At 45.9% G+C, this 21,694-nt stretch overlaps 1 protein-coding gene across 1 annotated transcript in view; it reads right to left on the bottom strand.

Moving 5' to 3' along the window:
• The window catches only part of LOC128303614 (collagen alpha chain CG42342-like), an 84,384-nt gene that overhangs the window by 7,241 nt on the left and 55,449 nt on the right, over window positions 1–21,694 (bottom strand). The window contains exons 5-13 of the mRNA XM_053040623.1: window positions 20,961–20,996; window positions 20,527–20,598; window positions 17,153–17,221; window positions 12,708–12,887; window positions 12,523–12,628; window positions 12,321–12,409; window positions 4,266–4,613; window positions 3,985–4,191; window positions 3,856–3,918 (exon numbers count right to left, since the gene is read on the bottom strand). Of these exons, the coding sequence (XP_052896583.1) occupies window positions 3,856–3,918; window positions 3,985–4,191; window positions 4,266–4,613; window positions 12,321–12,409; window positions 12,523–12,628; window positions 12,708–12,887; window positions 17,153–17,221; window positions 20,527–20,598; window positions 20,961–20,996 (1,170 nt within the window). The remainder of the gene's footprint in view (window positions 1–3,855; window positions 3,919–3,984; window positions 4,192–4,265; window positions 4,614–12,320; window positions 12,410–12,522; window positions 12,629–12,707; window positions 12,888–17,152; window positions 17,222–20,526; window positions 20,599–20,960; window positions 20,997–21,694) is intronic.

Raw genomic sequence — 21,694 nt, 5'->3', positions numbered from 1 at the left:
AAAAAAGGGAAACTCCATGCTCCATTTAACGGAAGCGATGCTTTCGAGGAGAGGTTTGCAAGAATGCGGTAATCGAAGGAGAAAATTCGGTCACGGTATTATTGCAACCATCATCGAGCAATCTGTACGCTTGCACGGTATTGAAGATTAAGAGAATATATTCCATACAGACCATAAAACTCCCGAGACCTACGAGTTTTAGATGGATTGACAAATGAACTAAGAAATACATGACGCAGATTATGCAAGGAGCTGTTTTTTTTGCCTTCTTCAGCATGTCATTAGAAATTTTCCACTTCAAATCGCTAAGCACTCTGCCAGTCGATGACGGGCCAGAGAATGACCAGCGTATCCGCGGAAAGCATGCCGCTTTGCACCAACCGATGGCAGCGTTCGTTAAATATTAAACCTTCGCTCGTTTTGGTGCTTAGCAACTTCGCAACTAAAACCGTCCAAGTTCGTGCTTCACGGGCTCGCTCGCAGCACGTGAAACCTGGCAAAACGTTGCTTCAAATATTTATTAGTTTTCAACAAGATGCTTCCGCTTCCGAGAGACTCATCCTCCGTGTTCGGTTCCGTTCGCAGACTTTCTGCGCGCAGGATGAACCAGCCCGGGTGATGTCGACCATCAAATTCAGTTCACTGGCTCTAGGAGCCCTGATAGCAATTCCCGAAACACGGTGTGTGTGTGTGTGTGCCTGTTTTTCCGGAAGGGAGCGGAAATCGAAGCGATACCGGAGCCAGGAACGGATGGCGGAAAATTCAATGAAATCTGGCTGGGAAAGCTTTGGCATTCTGCATTGGCCCTTGATCGAAAAGTGGTTGGCCGCTTCTGGTGTATGTTTTTGTTTGTCGTTAAGAGACACACACACACACACTCAGATATTGAACGTATGTGTGGCGATTTTCCAATAAGAAACTTTAGCCGACTGCAGCTCGTTCCTTGGGAGTGCCTTCTTCCGGTCACCGGCGGGACGAAAAGCACGGTAGCCGTGCAGTAACGAACGAGTGCAGTAGCAGAAGCCCTTTAAACTTTAATCAAATGGTTTGCTGCAGACTTGCATAGAGCCCACACCCGGACACGGTTCGAGAGATCGGATCTTCCTTGGAGCGATGCGATGGTATTCTTTTACTATCCTTTCATCCGTTGGAAACACATCTTCCTGGGTTTCCAGTGCTTGGGCGATTGAGAGAAAGTGAATTTGAGGATGTTAGTCCCACCCTTCAGCTCAGATTCCTGCTGAAAGCCGAAATCTTACCACCGACTCACTGGTAGTGATAATAACACATCCACCACACATGTGCCATGGGGTGGCTGGGATGGAAGAAGGGTCACGGATAAGGGCACCGGATACGGATACTACCATTTGAACCGTGGCACAGGTGTAGCAAATGATCATGAGTCGAAGATGAAAATCAAATGCCAATCGATAACGAAATCGTGTCGGTTCGTTGATGACTGCTGTAACGTCTACCGCGTTCTTCGCTCGTCCTCGTTGGTGATGTGTGGAAAATAGGGAAAGACACACGCAAGGCGGCTCCATCTTAGCAGGTTAAAGCGAAGCACGACCCGGCACCATTCGATTGCTTCTGTTGGGGCTTTTTTTTCTTGAAAGGTACGATTTTTGACAGCTTTCAAAGCCTTAAGCTTTAAGCGCCAGTATTTCGTACGGGATGTCACTTTGTTAGCTGATTTCGGAACAGATTGATTGACGTAATGCCTCCCTTTCGAAAACGGAAGGTAACGGAACGAAGGGTCCCATAGGGTTGGTGGGAGACGTGAATGTGACACGGTCTAGCGTAGACGTCATTGGCAACGTCGTCCGGATGTCACACGGTACATTGATTATGTGCTGGATGAGTTTTTTTGTATTTCCAGTTTCTTACTTCTCAAATTCCTGCGCTTTTGATGGATGTCTGCCCTTTTCGGTACTACAATTTGATCCTATCTACTGAATTTCTACCCTTTTTTCTCACCCTCCAGACGGTTGTTTACTCAGCTGCCCCGAAAATGCGGCCGTACTATCGTATTTAAATGCAAATTAAAATAAAAACACACATATGGTGAGCTTTCTCAACATGCCGGACATGCCATGCCATTGCTGCAGGTCTCGCTATCTCTTTGTCTAAATTTGTTTCTTAGATCTTCCGCACACGCTTTTGCAATGTAATATTTAACAACGTTCTTGTTGCAGCTGTCCCATCCAAGAGGATATGCAATGATAAAGCGGGGATGTCACGCAGACACCGGCACCCGGGAGGGACCGTTTTGGGGGTGCCGGTGCCGGGGAATATGTTTTCGGAGGAGGTATTTCAGTGTTTGGATGGAATCTTGTGCACGAAATGTGAGGAAGTGTGTACGTGTGTGAGAGATAGAGTTGTGCTAGTTATGTTGCATTCGTAGGTTTTTAGAACATTAGTAAAGGTAAGTGTGAGAGTAAAAAGACAGACTAGTTGCTATGTATATCGTATAGTGTTAATTTTTTCTTCTTCGTTCGTTTCCGTTTTTCCGCTAAACTTTGAATGGGAGATATGTATGTTTTAAGTTCTGTTTCGCTCATGTGTGTTACGTGTGTGTATGTGGGTATGTCAAGAGAGGGACGAATTTGGTTGCTTCGCTTCAGAGGTGCGTGCACGTGCAGTTTGGTTTTGGAAGGCAATTTTTCAATTTAAACTGACATTTTCGGCAAACACGCCACGCCAGAAGTACGAGAGCACGGTTTTTTGAGAGCAACGGAAGATAGTACAAATCGTAAGCAAGAGGCTCGTTATTCACACACGGGATACGATACGGACGAAGCTTGGACAACTTAAATTTCATTTGCAATATACTACCAACAACATCGGCAACAATTCGTGTAGTAACTGGATCGGAGCAGCGCGAAAGGTGTATACGTAAACTAAATGCCTCTAAATGCTTCCGGTCCGTTCCGCCGGTGTGGACTTGATTCGTTGCCCTCCACGAGTCCACGCCATTTTGTTACCACATCCGACGTGTAGTGCTTCAACTTACACTGCAGTTCTTATGTAAACATTTATAAAAAATACTACAATGATTTTCTTAACCTTGACCACGTAACAGCCACGCGATGCAGTGCGTGCTGGTGCTTTCTTTTTTCTCCCTTGTGTTGTGGCTTTATGGCTTAACTTTGAGAGTTTTGTTTGTTAGAATTTTTTTTGGAGCATAGAGATGAATATCGCCTGACACAGGAGATGGTTCGAGAACTGAATAAAATGTACCTGCCTGAATTGAGACGGTGTTGCATTTAGGCGTTATAAGTTATATGAAGCTAATTGATATCCAACGATATGTATTTCGTTCGTTAGACAAGTATTGTTCTCAAAGCAATTAAACGGGAAGCTTTGCTAGAAATTATAGCGCTTAAAAAAGTTTCTGCTGCACTCATCCTCAATCTCATCGTTATGTACGTCAGCATTTGTCGTGTACGGTTAAATAATCCTGTTTAAGGGTATGATTAACACGGGAACATATTGTTTTTGCATTGTTAAACCAAGCTTCAAATGTAACATGTCAAACCGATTCCATTTTATGATAAGTCAGCGTATTAGAAAGCCTTATTAATACTCCCAGACCTGCAGGAAGAGACAGAGAAGTGAAAAAGGACCATGAAGGGATGTTCGAATTTGTGGCATGTATGGAACGGCTGTTATTAGTAGCGGACTCGGAAGAATGAAGAATTGTTCAAGAGATAATGAAGGAACAGAAAGAAATACAACTTAAGCTACGGTTAAACTCACACTTATTTGTAAATAAAAGCATTTACAAATGTGCTGCCTGCTATGTTAATATTGGATTACTGATATTTTTGTAGCTTAAAATTAAGAATCACTTACCGGATGTCCTGGTTTACCCACGGGACCCACTGGACCGGAATCACCTCGCATACCCATTGGACCCTGAGTGGAAAGAAGGCAAATCATTAGTTTGTTGGATGTTATCCCTCGAATCTGGATGTCACATACCGGTAAACCCATCGGTCCATATTCGCCCTTCTGTCCCTTCTCGCCCCGGTCACCCTTCTTGCCATCGTAACCACGCGGTCCTGGGGGTCCCGTATGACCGAGTGGGCCTGGAGGTCCCGGTGGTCCCGGCGGTCCATACACCACATCCCGGTAGGGTTCGTCGGCCATACCCTCGTGATCCTGTCGCCGCCGCATCTTCCGGAACTTCTGGGAAACATCGAGCTCGATTACAGCCTTGCCCCAGGCAATGGTTGGTTGGTACGGTTGGGATCGTTACTTACGGAATCTCCTCGATCACCTTTATCGCCCTTTACACCGGGATAGCCGGGTGGGCCCGGTAATCCAGGCGGACCCATAAGGCCCGGTGGTCCAATATCTCCAGGATCTCCCTTTTCGCCAGGAGGTCCCTGATAGCCGGGTAGTCCGGGTGGACCCTCAATGCCTGGCTCCCCGGGCATGCCGTCTAATCCGCGCGGTCCCAACGAACCCGGCGCTCCCACCTCGCCGGAATCACCTTTCAGGCCGGGCGTTCCATCGCGGCCCGGTGGTCCTGGTGGGCCCGGAGGTCCAACCGGACCACGGAACTGTGTCAGTGTCGCATCGTCGTAATCATCATCCTTTCCGGGGCCCTTCAGCGTAAGGCAAGTGGCAAGTGGTAGAGAAAGAATAGGGAAAGTAGGCGAAATTACTACGGGTGAATGACTTCGGGACAAGTTATTGCGCCACTGCTGGAGAAGCTCATTATGAATCGTTAAAACGCTACCGTCGGTGTGGATCGGTTGTCGGTGCTGAAAGCAAATATTAAAACCATCACCACACACCACACACCAAAGTCAAAAGTGCCACGCAACCTACACCGCTTCATCAAGTCAGCCTACGCCAACCGTCGTGTGAGCGATCTGTCACCACATTCGCAAAAATCAACAACACTACAAGCCAGGTTACAAAAAGGCGCACGCGAACAAAAACGGCAAACAACGGGGGTGACACCGAATCGTACACGAAACCACATCAGATGGTTCTACTAAAAGGCTTTTAGTACTGCACATTAAGGTAAACACTAATAACCATAAATAAAGCGTGGAAGGAAGTGAAAGATTAATTTAATCGCTTGTCAACCGACGGTTGGGCGAATGGGGTGCTGGGGAAAGGATGCGTGTGCTAAAGGATTTATACGTTTGCCACTTTTGTTCGGGACTGATTTGAAAACTTTGAGAGGGGATTGCTACATTTAAATTATATTTTTTATTCGTTTGCGCCAACATCAATTTTACGGTAATATTACACAACTCTACTTTAGATGGAAAAGAGATCTAAACGTTACTATTTATAAATAACAAACCATGTTGAGTTAAACTCCATTAAACAAAACAGCAACCAACAATTAAGACATAGAGCGTGTTGTTCATAAAGCAGGACAAAAACAAGCAATATAAGTTGATTGGAAATTAATCTACGCACGCACACAATCGCGCTTACTTTCGAATCGTACCAAAAAATCGCACGACTCACAACAGACTCGAACAGACCCAGAGGAGCGCGACCGGGAATCGGGATTTCGGGGCGAAAATAACTTTCAACAACATGCGCGACAACAGCCAAACAGCGCTGACATGGCGCTGACAAAATCGTGTATCGCGTACAGCTGCATGGAACATTGGAATGATTTCATGGCCTCCACCGCGTCGGCCCCCCTCGTCACGTCCCAGCGATGCTGTCAGCCGTTAATCGAATGTGTCTTTTTCCCGGCTGCAACCCGTGCGCGACTGGCGGGAGAATCATTCTGCGAAGACATCTCACCCGTCCGGTGCTAAAGTGCTGTTTGTTCTTTGGGTGACGTGAAATTGCTACCATCAACATTTATCTCTCTGTGGGGCGCGAGCTGGGCGAGTCATGTGCGTCGTGTCGGGTACACAAGGAAGGTGCCAGCGGAACACGAAATCATGTTCCTCTACGGTGGTGCTACACTTACCTTTTTTGCTGTTGTTTGGGAGGGGACGTACAAGACGAACGACTCTCGTGTGTCCCACGTGCGCGTCCCATGTTCATGTGCGATCCCGAACAGGGACATTCGGGTTGCTGTGTGCTGCTCGGTGTGTTAGAACAGGTGCGTGTAAGCGACGGTAAGGTGACGGGGGGAGGGGAAGCTAGTGGGATTGGGACTACACTACGGAGGTGCTACGGAAAGGAGTGTCCTAAAATAGGAAAACATTACACTACAAGCTACTAGCGATTAAAACACAATACAAGAAACACCCAACATCAGAAAAAGGAAGCAAAATCCCGAATTTAATCATTTTAGCTCAGTTGTGGGCAAGCTGAAAGCAAAGCTGTTATTAAGTCAATCGAAATGGCAATCAATAAAGTGTACACTTTCCTGCCCGTATCGCCATCGGCCGATTATATTGCACTGAAACCGGACAGATAATTCACGCTCGTTAGAGTCAATATTTGAACGTGAAAGGAAAGTGGATAACGCGTTCGTATGGCCAAAAATAAAATTGATTTCTGGTAAAGTTTAATGTTGATTTTTCAGTTTAATGAAGGGGGTTGTACACTCTGCACGATCGAATAAATTTGTCATTTAGGTTTACTTTATTTTATAGTGTTTTCTTGTTCTTCTTAAGTGGCACTTCTATTCGATCTTTAATTGAGAGTTGTTGAGTTGCAAAATAATGTTTTTAATTTCGGTTTTACGTTAATTATGCGACTTCTATTATGACCGTCTTTTATCACATTACAGTCAGATAAAACGACCAAAGAAATTGCCTAATGTAGTAAAATTATGAATAAGTATATTAAAAACATTTTTGTAATGTTATAGTTACCCTTATCCTAAGTTTATCGTTATTTATAGTGAACACCACAAATTTGTTCTAAAATTTCTTCCATCGGTCAGAGTGTACTACCCCCTTAAGGTGCAATTTTGCATTGAATTTTATTCCTGCAATTCAACATTGGAAAAGTATTGTTTTTCCTCTGAAGGGATAATGTAGGGGTTGAAAAAAAAATACCCCACACACAAATAAATTTCGACCATTTGCATAGTTGCATGTGCAATCACTCTTTTCGCTGCAAATCCGGATAAAATACGAGCGAAATTACACCGTGTATTCCTTGCTCGGGTGTAAGCGGATGGAGCCGCATCGATTTCGATTGCCGCTCGTTTTAATTATGATTGACTGATTCATGCAAAACGGATCGCATAAATTGCACAACTGTGCATGCACACAAACACACCCAGTTCGCGCGAAATGAAATGATATAAGTGACGATTTTCGGAAAATTTTGATCGATCGATCGCTCCGGCACGTACGCGAACGTAACGTCACGTGGGTACGCACTGAGGTAGCAATTGAATGCTTCACAACTTCACAAATTACGTGATTTCACGCCTAATGAGCGTTGTTTCGATGGTGGGAATCCTGGGCCACCGGAGTCGGAGGAGGAGGATGAGTTAAATTAAACCATCGTTTCTGTCCTACGCACGTAAAAACCACCATCACCGTCAACACTTTCACCCGGTTTTCGGAGAGTTCGTTCGGTTGCGCCGATGGATTGTTGTTGAAAATGTGGAGTGTTGTTATTCTATACCGTTCGCCAACCGACAGCAACCACCACGGCATACAGTAACAAATGGATAAATGCCTGTTTTTTTGCCAACAACCCATCGATGCTTCCGCGGCATATGGGATGTACACAGCGTTCTTCCCCGTGCTTGTCGGATGGGATGAATGGGAAAAATTGAATAAATCATAGCCGCAGGAAATTTATCGATGGCGTGCGAGCGAATCGATGACCGGTGCGTAAAAGTGCCTCGGGTCGGTGCGAACATGCTACTCCGCGCGGGTCGGACAATGCACCACACCCGACCATATTGTGCCAGTAATTTATGCTTTTGTATTTTGGGCCAAACTCGCATTCACTTAGCTTCGGCATCGAAGCGCCGCAGCGAAAATTGGTAAAACACTATTGATAACATAAATCCTCCAAATGGTGCGACATACGTGCCGTATGAATGTGTGGCAGCGGTGGCTCGCATGATGTTCCAGTAATAGATAGTATTTGGCGGTGCGGATTGAAGCACCGGGTTGTGACGCATCGAAAAGTGAGCCTGTCACTACGGCTATGGCCGATGCGGTTACCAATCGTTAGTGGTTTTGCGGATTTGTTCCGGCAGTATACTCTAGTGGGGGTGTGTATGTGGCCTTTTTGTGTTACTCTTTCACCATTCGGTGTGCGCCGTTATCTCCGGTGACATTCATTCGCGTACGCATCCATTCCTCACCCATCGGGTCGCCATTACAAAGCGCAACGGGTCATTTTATTAAATCCACATTGAAATAATGGCATCACTATCGTTAAGCCCCCACTACACGGCGAAACATCACACCCATAAGCCAATTCGTGCAGGTACTACTCTTTTGTGGTGTGATGAGCACAAAAAAAAGGCGCAACGAATCCATACAGCATGATGAATGCTGAATGCGCGACGTGTAACGTATTGTAGCCGCAAAATTAATAATGTTAAACAAACCAATAACTACTCGTCAATAAATAACCATAATCTCACACCTGTTTCCTTTTCCGTGTTCGATTGAATTGATTGGTGTGCAATTTTGATGGCAACAATACCATTGCGCGAAACAATGTGATTGCATAGAAATGTTTCCGAAGATATGTTTAAACAATTGTCTTGCAAACGCGCATAGTTTTACAATAGATTCCCACGGCCATTTTGGTTGATTGTTAAGCGTATGTGGATTTTTAATCATTACTTTGAAACAAGCCAGGCACAATACATTTTACCGTTCATAAACTCACCCAAGCGAACCTCCGTTTTCGACGTTCATTTGAATGGCAAATCCATCGAGCAGCATAATTGCACTCATTGCAGTGGCCGCACGATGCACTTTGTGCTTCATCAGGCGCATTGTTGCATGGGTGGTTAAATGTTGCACCCGATACGAACGGAGATTAAACGGTTGTGCATTATTCGATTGCTGGCATTGGTCGGGGCAGGGTGGCAAATGGGGAAGTACTAATTTCCCAAAACCAAAAAAAAAAAACACACACACACACACACACACCGCTGGCGGGAAATTGCAAGTGAAAACTTTCATACTATTGGTGTTTGACGCCCACAGCACGGGCCACGTACGAGCATGAAATTTGTTTTAACGAAACAAAACCGAAACTTTTCCACTTTCCCGGCAGTCAGACCACACCGCCGTTTAGGTAGTGCTAGGCACATTCCATTTCCGACACACAGCAAAACCGGTGTCGCGAACGAGTTTAATGGCTTTTGTTTTCCGATTCCGGCATTTGGTCTACTCGGTCAAGCCTGCATTTATGGTTCATCGAGCATAGTGAGCCGTGTGAACAGCTCGCCTGCCTGCCGTGGGTTGGATTTAGCGGTAGGACGAGAGATGTTTTGCGTTAGGAAGGAGCGGATTATGTGTAATATAGTGTAGAGAAATTTGACCGTTGTTATACATTCTGTTAAATTATAATCGTTAACAGCGATAATGAATCGAATGGAAATTGTTTGCTAATCGATTTCTTAGTGTAGCGGTTTAATTTAAATACTTATTTATGTTTAATTACATCACTGGTTGGTAATGGTAACGGTGTCCTTTAAAAAATATTACTTCGCCCACAAACAACAGACTACTGGTAGGATTGAATACTTTGAGTGAAATTAAAACATTAATAACAATAACAATTTCATCGACAATATTTTTGCAAACTAATCTATTAGAAAAAAAAAATCAATCGATGACTTTGAGTTTGATACAATATCCTATTACGAGGAGATACCCCCTAAGAAAAGGTTGTTTTGGTGATGTAGAGGACAACCATGTGAGTTATTTATTGAGCAAAATCTTCTTGAGAAATGAAGAATACAAAGAACACCATGTGAATGACACAAGCTTATACTTCAGGCCTTCTTCGAAATTTAACTCAAAATTCAAAAATAAAGTTTTCTTTTTACAAGAATTTGATTTTGAGAATTGTTTTGGGAATTTTATTGGGAATTGAATTTAACTGGAAATTGGAGTTATTTGTTTATAATTAACTGGTAGACAGCTAAAAACTCTTGACTGAAATTTTAAAGTCAAGTATCGAGTATCTGAGTATCGAGTCGGAGAACATTATTTTGGTGAAATACGTTCAGCCATTAAATGTATGCAGGGTTAGCAGGGAGATGAGTATTTCCCTTAATTGCCGGAATATTGTCTAGAAATTCACCAGATGTTCTTGAATTTTCGAATTCCGACGAAGTGCAACATCAAGATGTTAGAATTGTTTAAACATGCTGACTGGATATCCTTATTCATTGGCCTTTGCTTTAACGGTAGTAAAAAAAATTATATACATAAAAAAAAACTATATTCTTAATAGGTTCTACCATTGAAACATTTCGCATTTGCTACAGAAAAAGGATCCATTCTATAACGCTGGTTGTTCACCGTGGAACGACCACATCATTGATTACGATCGTTTACACGCGTTTCGTTGCGCTGATTTGGATGCATGAGCTTTTCTAATCTATCGAGCAAAACATCGGATAATGACATGTGGAAGACGGACACCATACATTCGCAATCAGACCGTCACCCATCGAAAGGAGCTAGCGCATTGATTAAACGCACAACCATCGATCGAGCGTGTGATGGTTATGCATTAATGATGTACCGTGCACTCCGATGTAATTTATGGTCGCGCCCCGGACGAAAGAAAATGGACAGTGGGTGGCAAGCATGTCGACGATGCTGTCGACGATGGATGGTGTTGATTGAAAGGTCCTTTGATGTTGTTACCAGGCGCGCAACAGGGAAAATCCGTTCGATTTCATTTTGATGAGCTGAGATTCTAATAAACATGGTAAAAAGAAGCACACACTCACGCACTCTCGCACAACGAAAGGAATGGAAAGGGTTTGATGAACGTTGAACCGCACAAGAGCGTATGTGAGACGATAGTGAATGAGGGTGATTTGTGGAATCTCGTTATTAGTGGATGCGCATAGAAACGACGAGGAACTCATGGATCAAAGCAAGGTGTCGGGTATCAGATGCTAGAGATGGAGCCCCGATAAACTCCAAAACATTTCAACTCCACGCAATGGTCCACCGAAAAACGCCAGAAGATGATATCTGTCACTCAAATCATTGGAGAAACAAGAAACGCACAAAACAAATGCGTGTTTGTGTTGAAAAATAAAATCGAAGATGTATATTGCTCCACCCATTTCAAACTCATCTGTACCAAGGAGGAAAAATAAAAACCCCATCAGCTACAAACATCCCCAAACAAAAGGCCCGAAACCATTGCTCGTCCGCACGGTTGATGGCGGAAGGAATCCAATTAAATTAAATACAATTTTTATTGCCCAACCTTACCACCACCGGACAAGGCAATATTTGTCAGCACGGGATGGTTCCACGGCACCGACCGGCCAACAATCTCGTGTGAAATCGCACCAACGACGTTCCACGGCACAGCCGCCCTGTTTGTTCTGCTGCCCGTGGCCGATCTCCGGGCCTCGTGATTATTTCGGCAGCGTTTGCGTTCGTTTCGCTTCATTTTTATTTTGCAACAAGCTTTTATGCTAGAGCATGCACCAAAAATCGTTCCGCATACGATTGCACGTGTTCGTGCTGGAGTCAGAAGCGTTCCATGCGATACATTTGTGGTCGGCTTATTTTTTCTTGTTTTCGTGCTCCAGGGGGGGTTTTTTATTCTGGGTTCCATTTTTTTGTTCACCACAAATGAGAACGGTTCAAAAACAAAAATTCTTTGCACCAAGCGAGCAAACCCTTTTTCGGGCGAAATTTATCTCTTTCATCGTGTTTTATGTGCGATTTGGAAAGATTTGGCGATAGCGCTGCGCTGGCGTGTGTTTCACTTTTCCGTTGTTTGTTTTCCCTGGGTGATGCGTTACGAATGATAGCTTTGACGCACGTCCGGAGCGTTCAGATTGGAAAGTTGGTTTTTATTTTGTTAGCCAAAGATATCGAATCGAATTATAAACGAGAGAGAAAGTAAAATTATGCAACAAACAAGCAAAAACTGACACAAACAAATGCGTTATTTTAACTATCAATCAATCTACTGTTAGTACCACGTGCTCAGGCTGTTTTACGCAAGCGATACATTGAAAGAATGCATATTAATTGTTTTTTAAAGAAAGCGGCATTAAAGTGACACATTGTGCTGTAGTGATCGCTATTTACATTCTTTCGGAGGTTTTTATGTTGTTTGGTCATTGTCAACGTCTTGATTGTGAAAGGATAGTTCAACTTATTGCATAAAACACGCTCGTTACTCACTCGTTTGCCTCGTTTGCCTCGTGGTCCTTTTTCGCCCTGCGGTCCTGGAGGTCCTTCCGGTCCCGGATCACCCTTATCGCCCGGTGGTCCTGATAATCAAATGTTTAAGTTTAAGTTTAAGTATGTTTGAAGATATTGTTGGTTAAAAATTCCATTAATAGATAGGAGATCGTTTTTCGTTTCTGCATGTACATTTACTTACCAGGAGGTCCTGGAGGTCCCGGTGGACCTTCAATGATGCCGGCTGGGAATTGATCACCCTTGAAGTGTGTCGTTAGGCCTCGATCACCCTTATCGCCCCGATCGCCCTGCCGAGATCACGTTAATGACGGAAAATTAATAAACATGCATCAAAAAAGTACCCGTATTATGCTAAGCGGCCATTACCTTTGCACCAGGCAGACCCGCTGTTCCAGGATTACCGACAGGACCCTTTTCGCCCGGTGGACCAGGATCTCCCTTCAGTCCCGGATCACCCGGCGGCCCTTGACGTCCGTCCAACCCAATCGTTCCGGACGTACCGGGGGGACCGGGAGGTCCCGGTGGTCCCGGCTCACCAGGTTCACCCTGGAACGAATCACGGAATCAAATTAGCGAACCAAAGCGAACCGTTTGGTAGCAGGGACAACGCCAACGTGTTGGCACTCGAGCTCATAAGCCCTCTTGACTGGTTCTAGTGGCGTGAGAGTACCATCCGTACGAGAAGATCTCAATGGCAACCACAAACCATCATCGCAACCGTACCGGTGGCTCACCGGTGGACGGGTTGATGGGTTTTGGATGGTAGGAGGGCGCATCTTTCATCACAGCGGCAGTGCAGGGTTGTGGCATGCCGGGCGTTCGTGCCGAGCAGAGCACACTTGGCACAGGACGGATGTACAATTTGTTCAAGATGACAAAATGTCAACGCAGTTACAACCTGGCCAAGTGGTAGCAGCAATGGGCAGTAGTGGCCTTCTACCCTTCTGAGAAGAGCGTCACCTGTCATTCGTCCACTCGACGGTGGATAGCGTGCGGGCACGTGTGCTTCAACCAAAAACCCATTTCTTGACTGTTCCCTTAGACGTTTCTTCTTTTTTTTTTGAGAGCCTGTGTGTGTGTTACTGGCACACTTGGGTTACGTTACCTTTTACCCGGTAGCTTATCCGTGTTTCTTCTGTTGCTCTCTCAAAATACGTCTCGCTGTCACCGTACGCTCGGTTTCGGTTCCGTACGCTTGCCCTTATCATGCATCGCGCTGGAAGTGATGCAAACCATCCATCTAACCCGTCCAACCATTCATCTCGGATGTCGCCGAGATTGGGTACGGCGCATGGCCTCCGGTACCACGCGCACCCCTTCACACCGGAGTAGTCGAGGACGAGCGACTCGAGTGCCATCGAGGTTGCGTGTCCACTTGAGCATGCAAGAACAACGCTACACTACTATCACACGGTTGCACTACTACTTATGTAAGATCGGTTCTACGAAGCAACATGCAGCATGCATGGAGTAGGTGTATTTTATTTTTCGCGATGGAGAATAGATGCAAAAAACCACCCTGATCACTAGCGGGCGAAAGGATACGGAGATTGGCGAGCACACCAGTACGGGCGGGATTAGAAAGCTGGTCAAATTTAACCCATCCCGGGCCCATCGGAGGTGGTACGATGCGAAGCTTTTGGTTCAACTTACTACACACATGCGAGAACGGAATCTTCTCCACGTATCTATTACACGCGACCATACTATGGCACCAGATGAAGGGTGGATGAAAAATGAATGTCGTTTGTAACAGTGGGTAGGATGCGCGGAGAACGCGGCATGGCAGCAGTGGACTATGTTTCATCTTGGGAGATATAATTTATGAAATTGAAAAGACAAATAACCCCCAACATACCGACACCCTACCACAATGGTCCCAGACGAAATGAAATTGAAAAGCAAATGATGGTGGAATGTTTAGATGTGATTGCCGGCGAAGTAACGCATTTAAGGCACATGGATGCACGGTCCAAAAGCAGCGGACAAATCGATGAGTTAGAGATGCATCTATGGGATGGATGGAAACCAAAAGAGATTTTTTTTTCTATCCCCCTTTGCATACCAATACATTGAGCTATGAATTCTGGCAGTCCCTTGCAAAGATGCCAGAAGTCCCGATGAAGGAAGGCCAAGCCGTACCGTAGCGTAAGTGTGCGGGAATGGCAAACCCTGATGAAGCACACATCTCGCCAGCAATATATGAACCCAAAACACCGAGCGCTGCAGGGCTGGAAGCGCCTAACTTACCTTCAGCTGGATGATGTTTGCCGCGGACACATTATGCCCGGCCGCTTGCAGATCCTGCCACACAGGTGCACGGGTAAGGTAGGAAGGGTAACGGGTTGTGCAAAAGTTGTGCCGAAGGATTTGGATTTGCAGGTGCACAGTGGCGCAGCACACGAATCATACACAGATATGCAAATAAAACAAAAATAGGAACGTAATGACCGAAAAGTGGATGGTAAATATTTCGCCACACTGTCGACTTTGTAACCTTGCGCGGGAAATTCGTTTAACGTGTAAGCCACCAATAAATGTCAACTAATTTCCAGCTGTTTAGCACAAATTGCATTCGAACCAACGGTCAACCCGTGTTACGAATGTCAAATTCAATACTTGTCAAATAATGCTTACGTTGTGGTTGAACAGAAAAGTGGGAACAAGTTCCCTAGCCCCATCCTAGGGCTGGCGCGTCAACGTCAGCACCGAAAGCAGAAAAATCCTGGGTAATGGCAGCTCAGCGCAAGTTCCTTGCATTCACCAAGTAAACTATTTTTACCCAAAAGACAAACATAACATTTTTGCCCAGGCAGTGATACAAAAAGTGTCCAGGACCTTTGGGAGAAAAACATATTTTCCACACAAACACACACACACACACAAAAGGGAAAACAAAGTGATGGAATGTGACCGGAGTGTAGAACATAAAGCGAAACCAGATGGAAGGACATGATGCTATGGATCGGTTCCAATAAATGTCCCCGAACCGGACCAGAACAGGACGAAGAACTTTGTGCCGCATCGGTACGGAGGTATGGGAGTGAAAGAAAAACTTAATAAAATATTGCTTTTAATTAAAAACGTACAATAAAACAACAGCACCACAGAGGCGCTCGCCATCCCGCAGACGGTGAACGCTGCGATATGCCTTGGGAAAATGGATGTAGTGTGTTTTCTTAGCCCTCGGGCCACTTCCATTCGGTCAGCGAATCTGTTACCGGACGTTTTGGTCGAAACTCGAGTGAACATGTGAACGCAAACATGTATTACGGTTATGGTACGAGAAGTTTATGCTACACGTGTGCGTCGTTCTGCGACATTCCGAGATTGGACCAGTGCTCCACCGTTGGCCGGTTGGTTCAAAATTTATCGATTCACCGCTTTACAGTCCGAGCCCGGAATGATTTTCACGTTATACCCAGCTGGGAAAGTTACACCCAAATGGGATGTTTTCCGCATTGGCCAGCGCCGATTTGCCGTGGTTTTGTATCATAAAGGAAAAATCCTAGATGCACCTTGAGTGGAAGTTACGATGTTTGGGCGAGAGCATCGGCGCTGTTTAACGAGCGTTACTTGTGGATGGAGCCCCAGAGATCGGTCGGACTGCTGCTTAATATTAAATCCGTACTTTATGCACTCTTTAATGTGGTGAGCTTTACGGCGTCCGTGAACAGTGGACAACAGGGCGCAGCTCTGGCGAAAACGCGAAAACCGTCGGAAGAAAGAGCTTTTGAAGATTGTGAAGAAATAATTTCTAACGAAGAATATTGCTACTCTGGCTGAGAACAAGAAATATACTTATAAGTCCTTTTATCTTTCATAATGTACTAAGCCCATCTGGAGCTACTTTTTTCGTCCAGCGTTGGCGTTTGATCCAATACACTGTGCAGGCCCCGCAGCATGGAAACATTGTTGACTTTTTGTACTGACTTTCTGGTTAACTTTGGCGCCGGATGTAGCCGGGGGAAGGCTCTCCTCTAAAGTTTCCACTCCCGGCTCGCAGATTTCCTCGCGTGCTATAGGCGAGGCAGGGGATTTTAATAATAGCAAACGACGACCAACATCCCAGATGAAAGCATGGCTCCAGCAAAGATAACGACTAGATAGAGCTTGTTGGGGTTGGGTCGCTTTTTTCTTTCTCAGTTTTTTTTTTTATTTTTACCGTCAGACCACGGGCAGGAAAACAGGAACTCACACCATGATGATGAAGCAGCGCAGAGGATAAAGCCACAGGAAGGCAAGTCGTTAAAGCTACCGCTAGTACTAACTAAGTTCCAACAGGAAAATACAGATCAACAGCTACCTCCCCCCACCACGCTCTGGAACAGTGGGCGAATTTCAATTCGCATCCTATTCTAAGTTGCGCCCGGAGGTGAACGGGAGGCATCGCAGGAGTGGTGTATATTTTTGATGGTTGGCCGATGGTCGCTACTCCGCTGCTAATCCGCTTTCGAACCCGATCAACCACCGTTCCGGGACCAACGGAACGTGCACTCGGACCGATCATCGACATTTAGTCGGGTGCGGGACATTCCACGAAAGTGTGTGTTCGTAACATGCAAATAAAAACCAACACCCCAGGCACTAGACTAAAACTACAGCAGCAGGAAAAAAAACCGGAACCAAAACAGCGAACTACGATGGATTAGCAGTGCTATAGGAAAAGGGTGACTCTGGGGCGGGAAAGTGCAATTCTGCGTGTATCGGTGTTGGGAAACAGGTGAGACACAAACGGCAAACTACACATCAACTAACAACACTACCAGCAACGCGGGAAGTAAGCAACAAAAACACCCAAAGCAATATACCTTCACGGCTACGATTTCTGCGTAGCCTAACGAGCCACCGCGCAGTGTCGTTACGGATCGCTTTAATCCCTGTTACCGGGTCCGGATGATGCGAAGGTCCAAGCGTCCAGCGCCACCGGTGATGTGGTGGATTGTTGCACATGTTCGCCACCATTCGATAAACAGTGCGTTCCGGGTGAAGCGAAACCGGTCGATTGTTAGCATAGAAGTATGGGATATGGGAAATGTTAGATACAGTAGAAGCAATGGATGTTCGCGGAAAATGTGAAATGCGTGAAAATAAAATATTAATCAAACAAAAAAACACGAATCACATGATCAACCACCGGTAGAATTCAAAGTAGAAGATGGGAGAGATGTACAAATGCGATGCCGAGCGTTTCAGGATTGTTGGCCAAATGCCCAACGAATAGTGCGTCGCCGTGGGAAACAATGGTGCAACATTGGTTCCGGCGAAAAAAAAAACACCCCGACAGTCAGAGGAAGGAAACAATTTTCAAATTAATTTTACACAAATGACCACACTCATGCATTCATGGGGTATGGTCCACAAGCTGCTCTTAACCTGCTGTTGGTTTGATGGTCGCGGTCATTCTTTCTCTGCAGTACCAACCCTAAAACGTTTTCAGGGTAGCAAATATTACGAGAGAGATGGAGTGAACAACACTCATGTACGATCACGTACGTGCTAGTGATGTGCGTTTTGGGCCGAAACAATGGCTTCGGAGTTATAATGGAACCAATGGCTCCGGAGACAGCTCCGAGTGCGAAGCCGGTTCCGATTCACCGACGGAACCAATGACTTCAAAGTCACGGCCTCGAACCTATGGTTCCGAAACCTATTCTAACCCGACGACTCTGGTTCGAAGAAAAGGTTCTAACTGCTCCGGAGCCGGTTGAAACCGACGGAATCGGAGCCGTTTTTCAGGGTCGCTAGTTTGAAGCTTTTAGCTAGAATCCATCTATGGAGCAGTAGGTTCGAATTCATGAGTTCGGAACCGGTTCCGGAACCATTGGTTTAAAGCTGTTGTTTTGGAGCCGTTGATTCGGACCTGTTGCCTTGAAGCTATGGTTTCAGAACCTGCTCCGAACCTGTTAGTTCGGAACCGGGTCCAGAGGCTACTCCAAAATTGTTTTGAATCCTGATTCTGGAACACGTTTTACCCATCTCTAGTACGTGCGGATGTGTTCATCCCCACCCCCCACTTGTTATCACACTAATCAGACAGGCGACTATTGCGCGCGTGAGGAAAGTGACCGTTTCACATTGGGATGAGAACGGTGTGCAGAGAAAGAGACCATACCACCGAGTGAAACACATGTTGGGCGGACCAAATGTCGCCGGACGATATGAAATTTAATTTGTTCCTTTTCGGACCATTTACCGACCATTGACTTTGCTCCGTCCGATTTGTAACCTCTGGTCAATTTATTTGACCCACTGCGGCTGCCAGGAGGAGGAATCACCGCAGGGGTGAACTGTACCGAGCGGAACAAACAAACCCTGCGTGTAGATCACACGCGAAAGATTCCACCGGGTGCCGGGTGCCGGGTGAACGAGTTTTCATCAGCATCTCCCCGCTGGGGATGTTTGAAAAATTAAATTACATTTTTCCTACGCTTGTGTATGGCGTTGGAGGTTTGGGACTTGTGGAAATCTTATAACGGTCCGCTCGTAGCATTATCCACCAGGCAAGGATGTCCGTGGTCAGAGTATCTGTTTAATGTAGTTCGAGCCGTCTGTTGTTGTGTGGGACGCTTCGCGTGCAAAGTGTACATTCGCCTAGGACTTAATTAATAAATTGATTCAGTGTTTCGCGATTCCTTGTTTACTTCAACCCGCTGAAAACAATGGTGCAGACCCGGGGATGGATTATATTATAGTGGCACGGATTTCCACTTAAGATGACTTTGAATCGCGTAACAGCAACAACAACACCAGCGACCTTTTCCTAAACCGGGGGGGAAACGTCTCACGAAGAATGCTCGGGTGAGTGAGTGCTTCATTTGTGTAAGTGGATCGCCCCAAACCGCCTGGCAGCCATTTTCCTATCGAATTAGTGCCGGTACCGAGCGCAGGACTCCGTTCGACGTTTATCTTTAAATTTGATCGTCCATTGTGTTGTGCACAAACTAGCACGCTAGTCTAACCGCAGACTGGAGCCAATAAAAAGCAACTGGGCGATCGATTAGCCAGCTCATAAGTCGTTTTCGACTGGCGAAAGAATTCAATGGGGTGCGCTTGGGTGTGCAGCACTGCGGTGTTGGGACTTGGAGGACTTCGGGAGGCTTTTAGCGTGCTCCAAGTTTCGGAAACCCCCGGCTAGAAAAGGGCTTTGAAGTGAGCTATCGAAGCGGGAGTTTGAAAATGCTGGGAATTGGCTAATTAATTAATCATAATTACATCGTCATCTGCGTACGCTTGCTTCACCGAGTTGGAAAGCCCCGTCCAACGATGAACTAAATCGCTCGTCTATTGTATCGTCACCGCAAGAAGGTGTGTATCAAATCACGGCACTCCATTCCCACTTAACATTCCAACGTGCCTGCCTCCGGTCCAGCTCCACACCATCGGATGGTTTGCCCGGAGACTATTATCGCTCGGTTATAATAAGTCATCGGATCGTGCCGTTCTGCCGTTCTCGAATGCAGCCGGCCAAGACATAGCCCGATTGCATCGCCAAAGACAGGTCATGACACTGGGCGGTAGACCCGACCGGTGCAAGAGACATTTCTCAAATTAACCCCAACTGTCTGCGTGCCGTACGCTTACGGGTACGGCTTGATCCGGCTCTCCGTAGGGCGCAGTACAGTGTTGACCACGGTAAAGGCCTTCCGGGGACGGAGCAATCAAACAGACGATTTGTCAAACGTTTCCCATTGAAGGATGCTTGAATAGGAATTGCATTCTGTCCGATCCACACTGTTGGATCTGTCCCGAGGCGAGGCAGTTTCCATGAGCTGTTCCGGAGCTCGTTACGTTTCATTACGGGGTTGCGTTATGCTGTGGCGATTCATGCATACCAAATGGTGTTCGCTCTAGGACGCGCCGTAACTGTGTGACTCTCGGCCAGACCAGGGCGCGTGGAGACGATAGGCAAAAATTTAAATCAAATTATTATCAGTAACATCTCGAGTGATGGATGCTTCGCTCGGGTTGTTCTGCTGCTTCACGTGACGTAGCATGCCTGGAAGATCGAACTGCTGGACTGCATCGGCGGAGTGCGGATGGGCAGTGAACCCAACGATCGAGGCGGAACGAGTAAAAAAAAAGAAGGGGAGAGAGAGAGGCTGCTGGAAGGAAATAAAAAAAACACACACCAATCCAGCATCCCAAAATGCTGGAATGAGCAATTGGTGCTTAGATAAATTACCTTCACCGTCTGGAACACGTCTATCGGGGGTGCGCCAACTTCACCTTTCGAGCCCTTGTCGCCCGGTCGTCCCTGGCAGGGTGGGTTTGTTTGTGCAGGAGAAATATGGGGAGAAAAAAGGAAGGAAAACCAACATTTTAATTGAATCGTCCTGTTCCCTGCACAGCGAATGGCTGTGTATGTATCTTTCGAAGTATGTTGAACGTGTGTACTCGGATGTCCCACCACACCGTATTGCGTTTCAGGCGAGTATCCGTGTACACGATAGTCCCGACTAGATTAGACAGAGCATAAATTGAGCGGAAAAATAACGAAATGCAAACAAATGAGTTTGTGGCCGTGTGGGAAGCTCGGTCGGTAAGGCAAATGCTGCTGCTGCAGAGCCAACACGCAACACGAGTGGTGGGTTCCGCTCGGACACACGAGATACTTACCGGTTCGCCTTTCGCTCCGTCTAATCCTATCGGACCCTGTTGTGGGGAATGTGTGTTTTTGCCACGTGCGCAGCGGTGTCGCATCCGGATAGAGTTGTTGTCAAAGGTGAGATGTAAAGAAAGGAAGAGAAGAAGAACAATTCGATTAGCCGGATAGTCATCTTCCCGTTAAGGAACTCCACATTCTCCCCCGCTATTTCTTGGAGTCTGATGTCTTATCGTAGGAAAGATAAACTTCCAAGTAATAAATAACGAAACGAGATCATGCTGGAAGATAGTTGCATTCGATGTGAGGGGTTGCATACTGTTCTTAAGCTCAGCATGGTAAATACGTACAGTTGACGAGACAGCCAATTTCCAGAACCGTTTAGCATTGCTCTACTCACTGCCTCTGCTGACAAGCTCTGGTGAAAGTTAATTTAAACACTTTTCAGGGTCCACACTCGTTTTATTGCGAGTTCCGGTAAGGATCATCATCCACATGGTGGGATTCCACCGATATCGAAGGCTATAAACCACGCAGACAGGGAGGAAGAGATAATATCAGGGACAGTAACTCTATAATAGAGTTATGTTTGTGATGGAACCGAGAGATTACTATCCTGAATGAACACCAACTGACATGCTAGTTAGTGGTAGTTGTATACAAAACACTCCATCCACTGACAGGTGCCATACCATTCTTGGCCATCGGTGTTGCAACCATCGGATGGGTTCGATAAATCGTAAACGTA

This window comes from Anopheles moucheti, chromosome 2 (genome assembly GCF_943734755.1).
Source record: "Anopheles moucheti chromosome 2, idAnoMoucSN_F20_07, whole genome shotgun sequence".
NCBI lineage: Eukaryota > Metazoa > Arthropoda > Insecta > Diptera > Culicidae > Anopheles > Anopheles moucheti.
The sequence above is the reverse complement of the archived record's forward strand: the minus strand, read 5'-3'. Positions and strand labels throughout refer to the sequence as shown.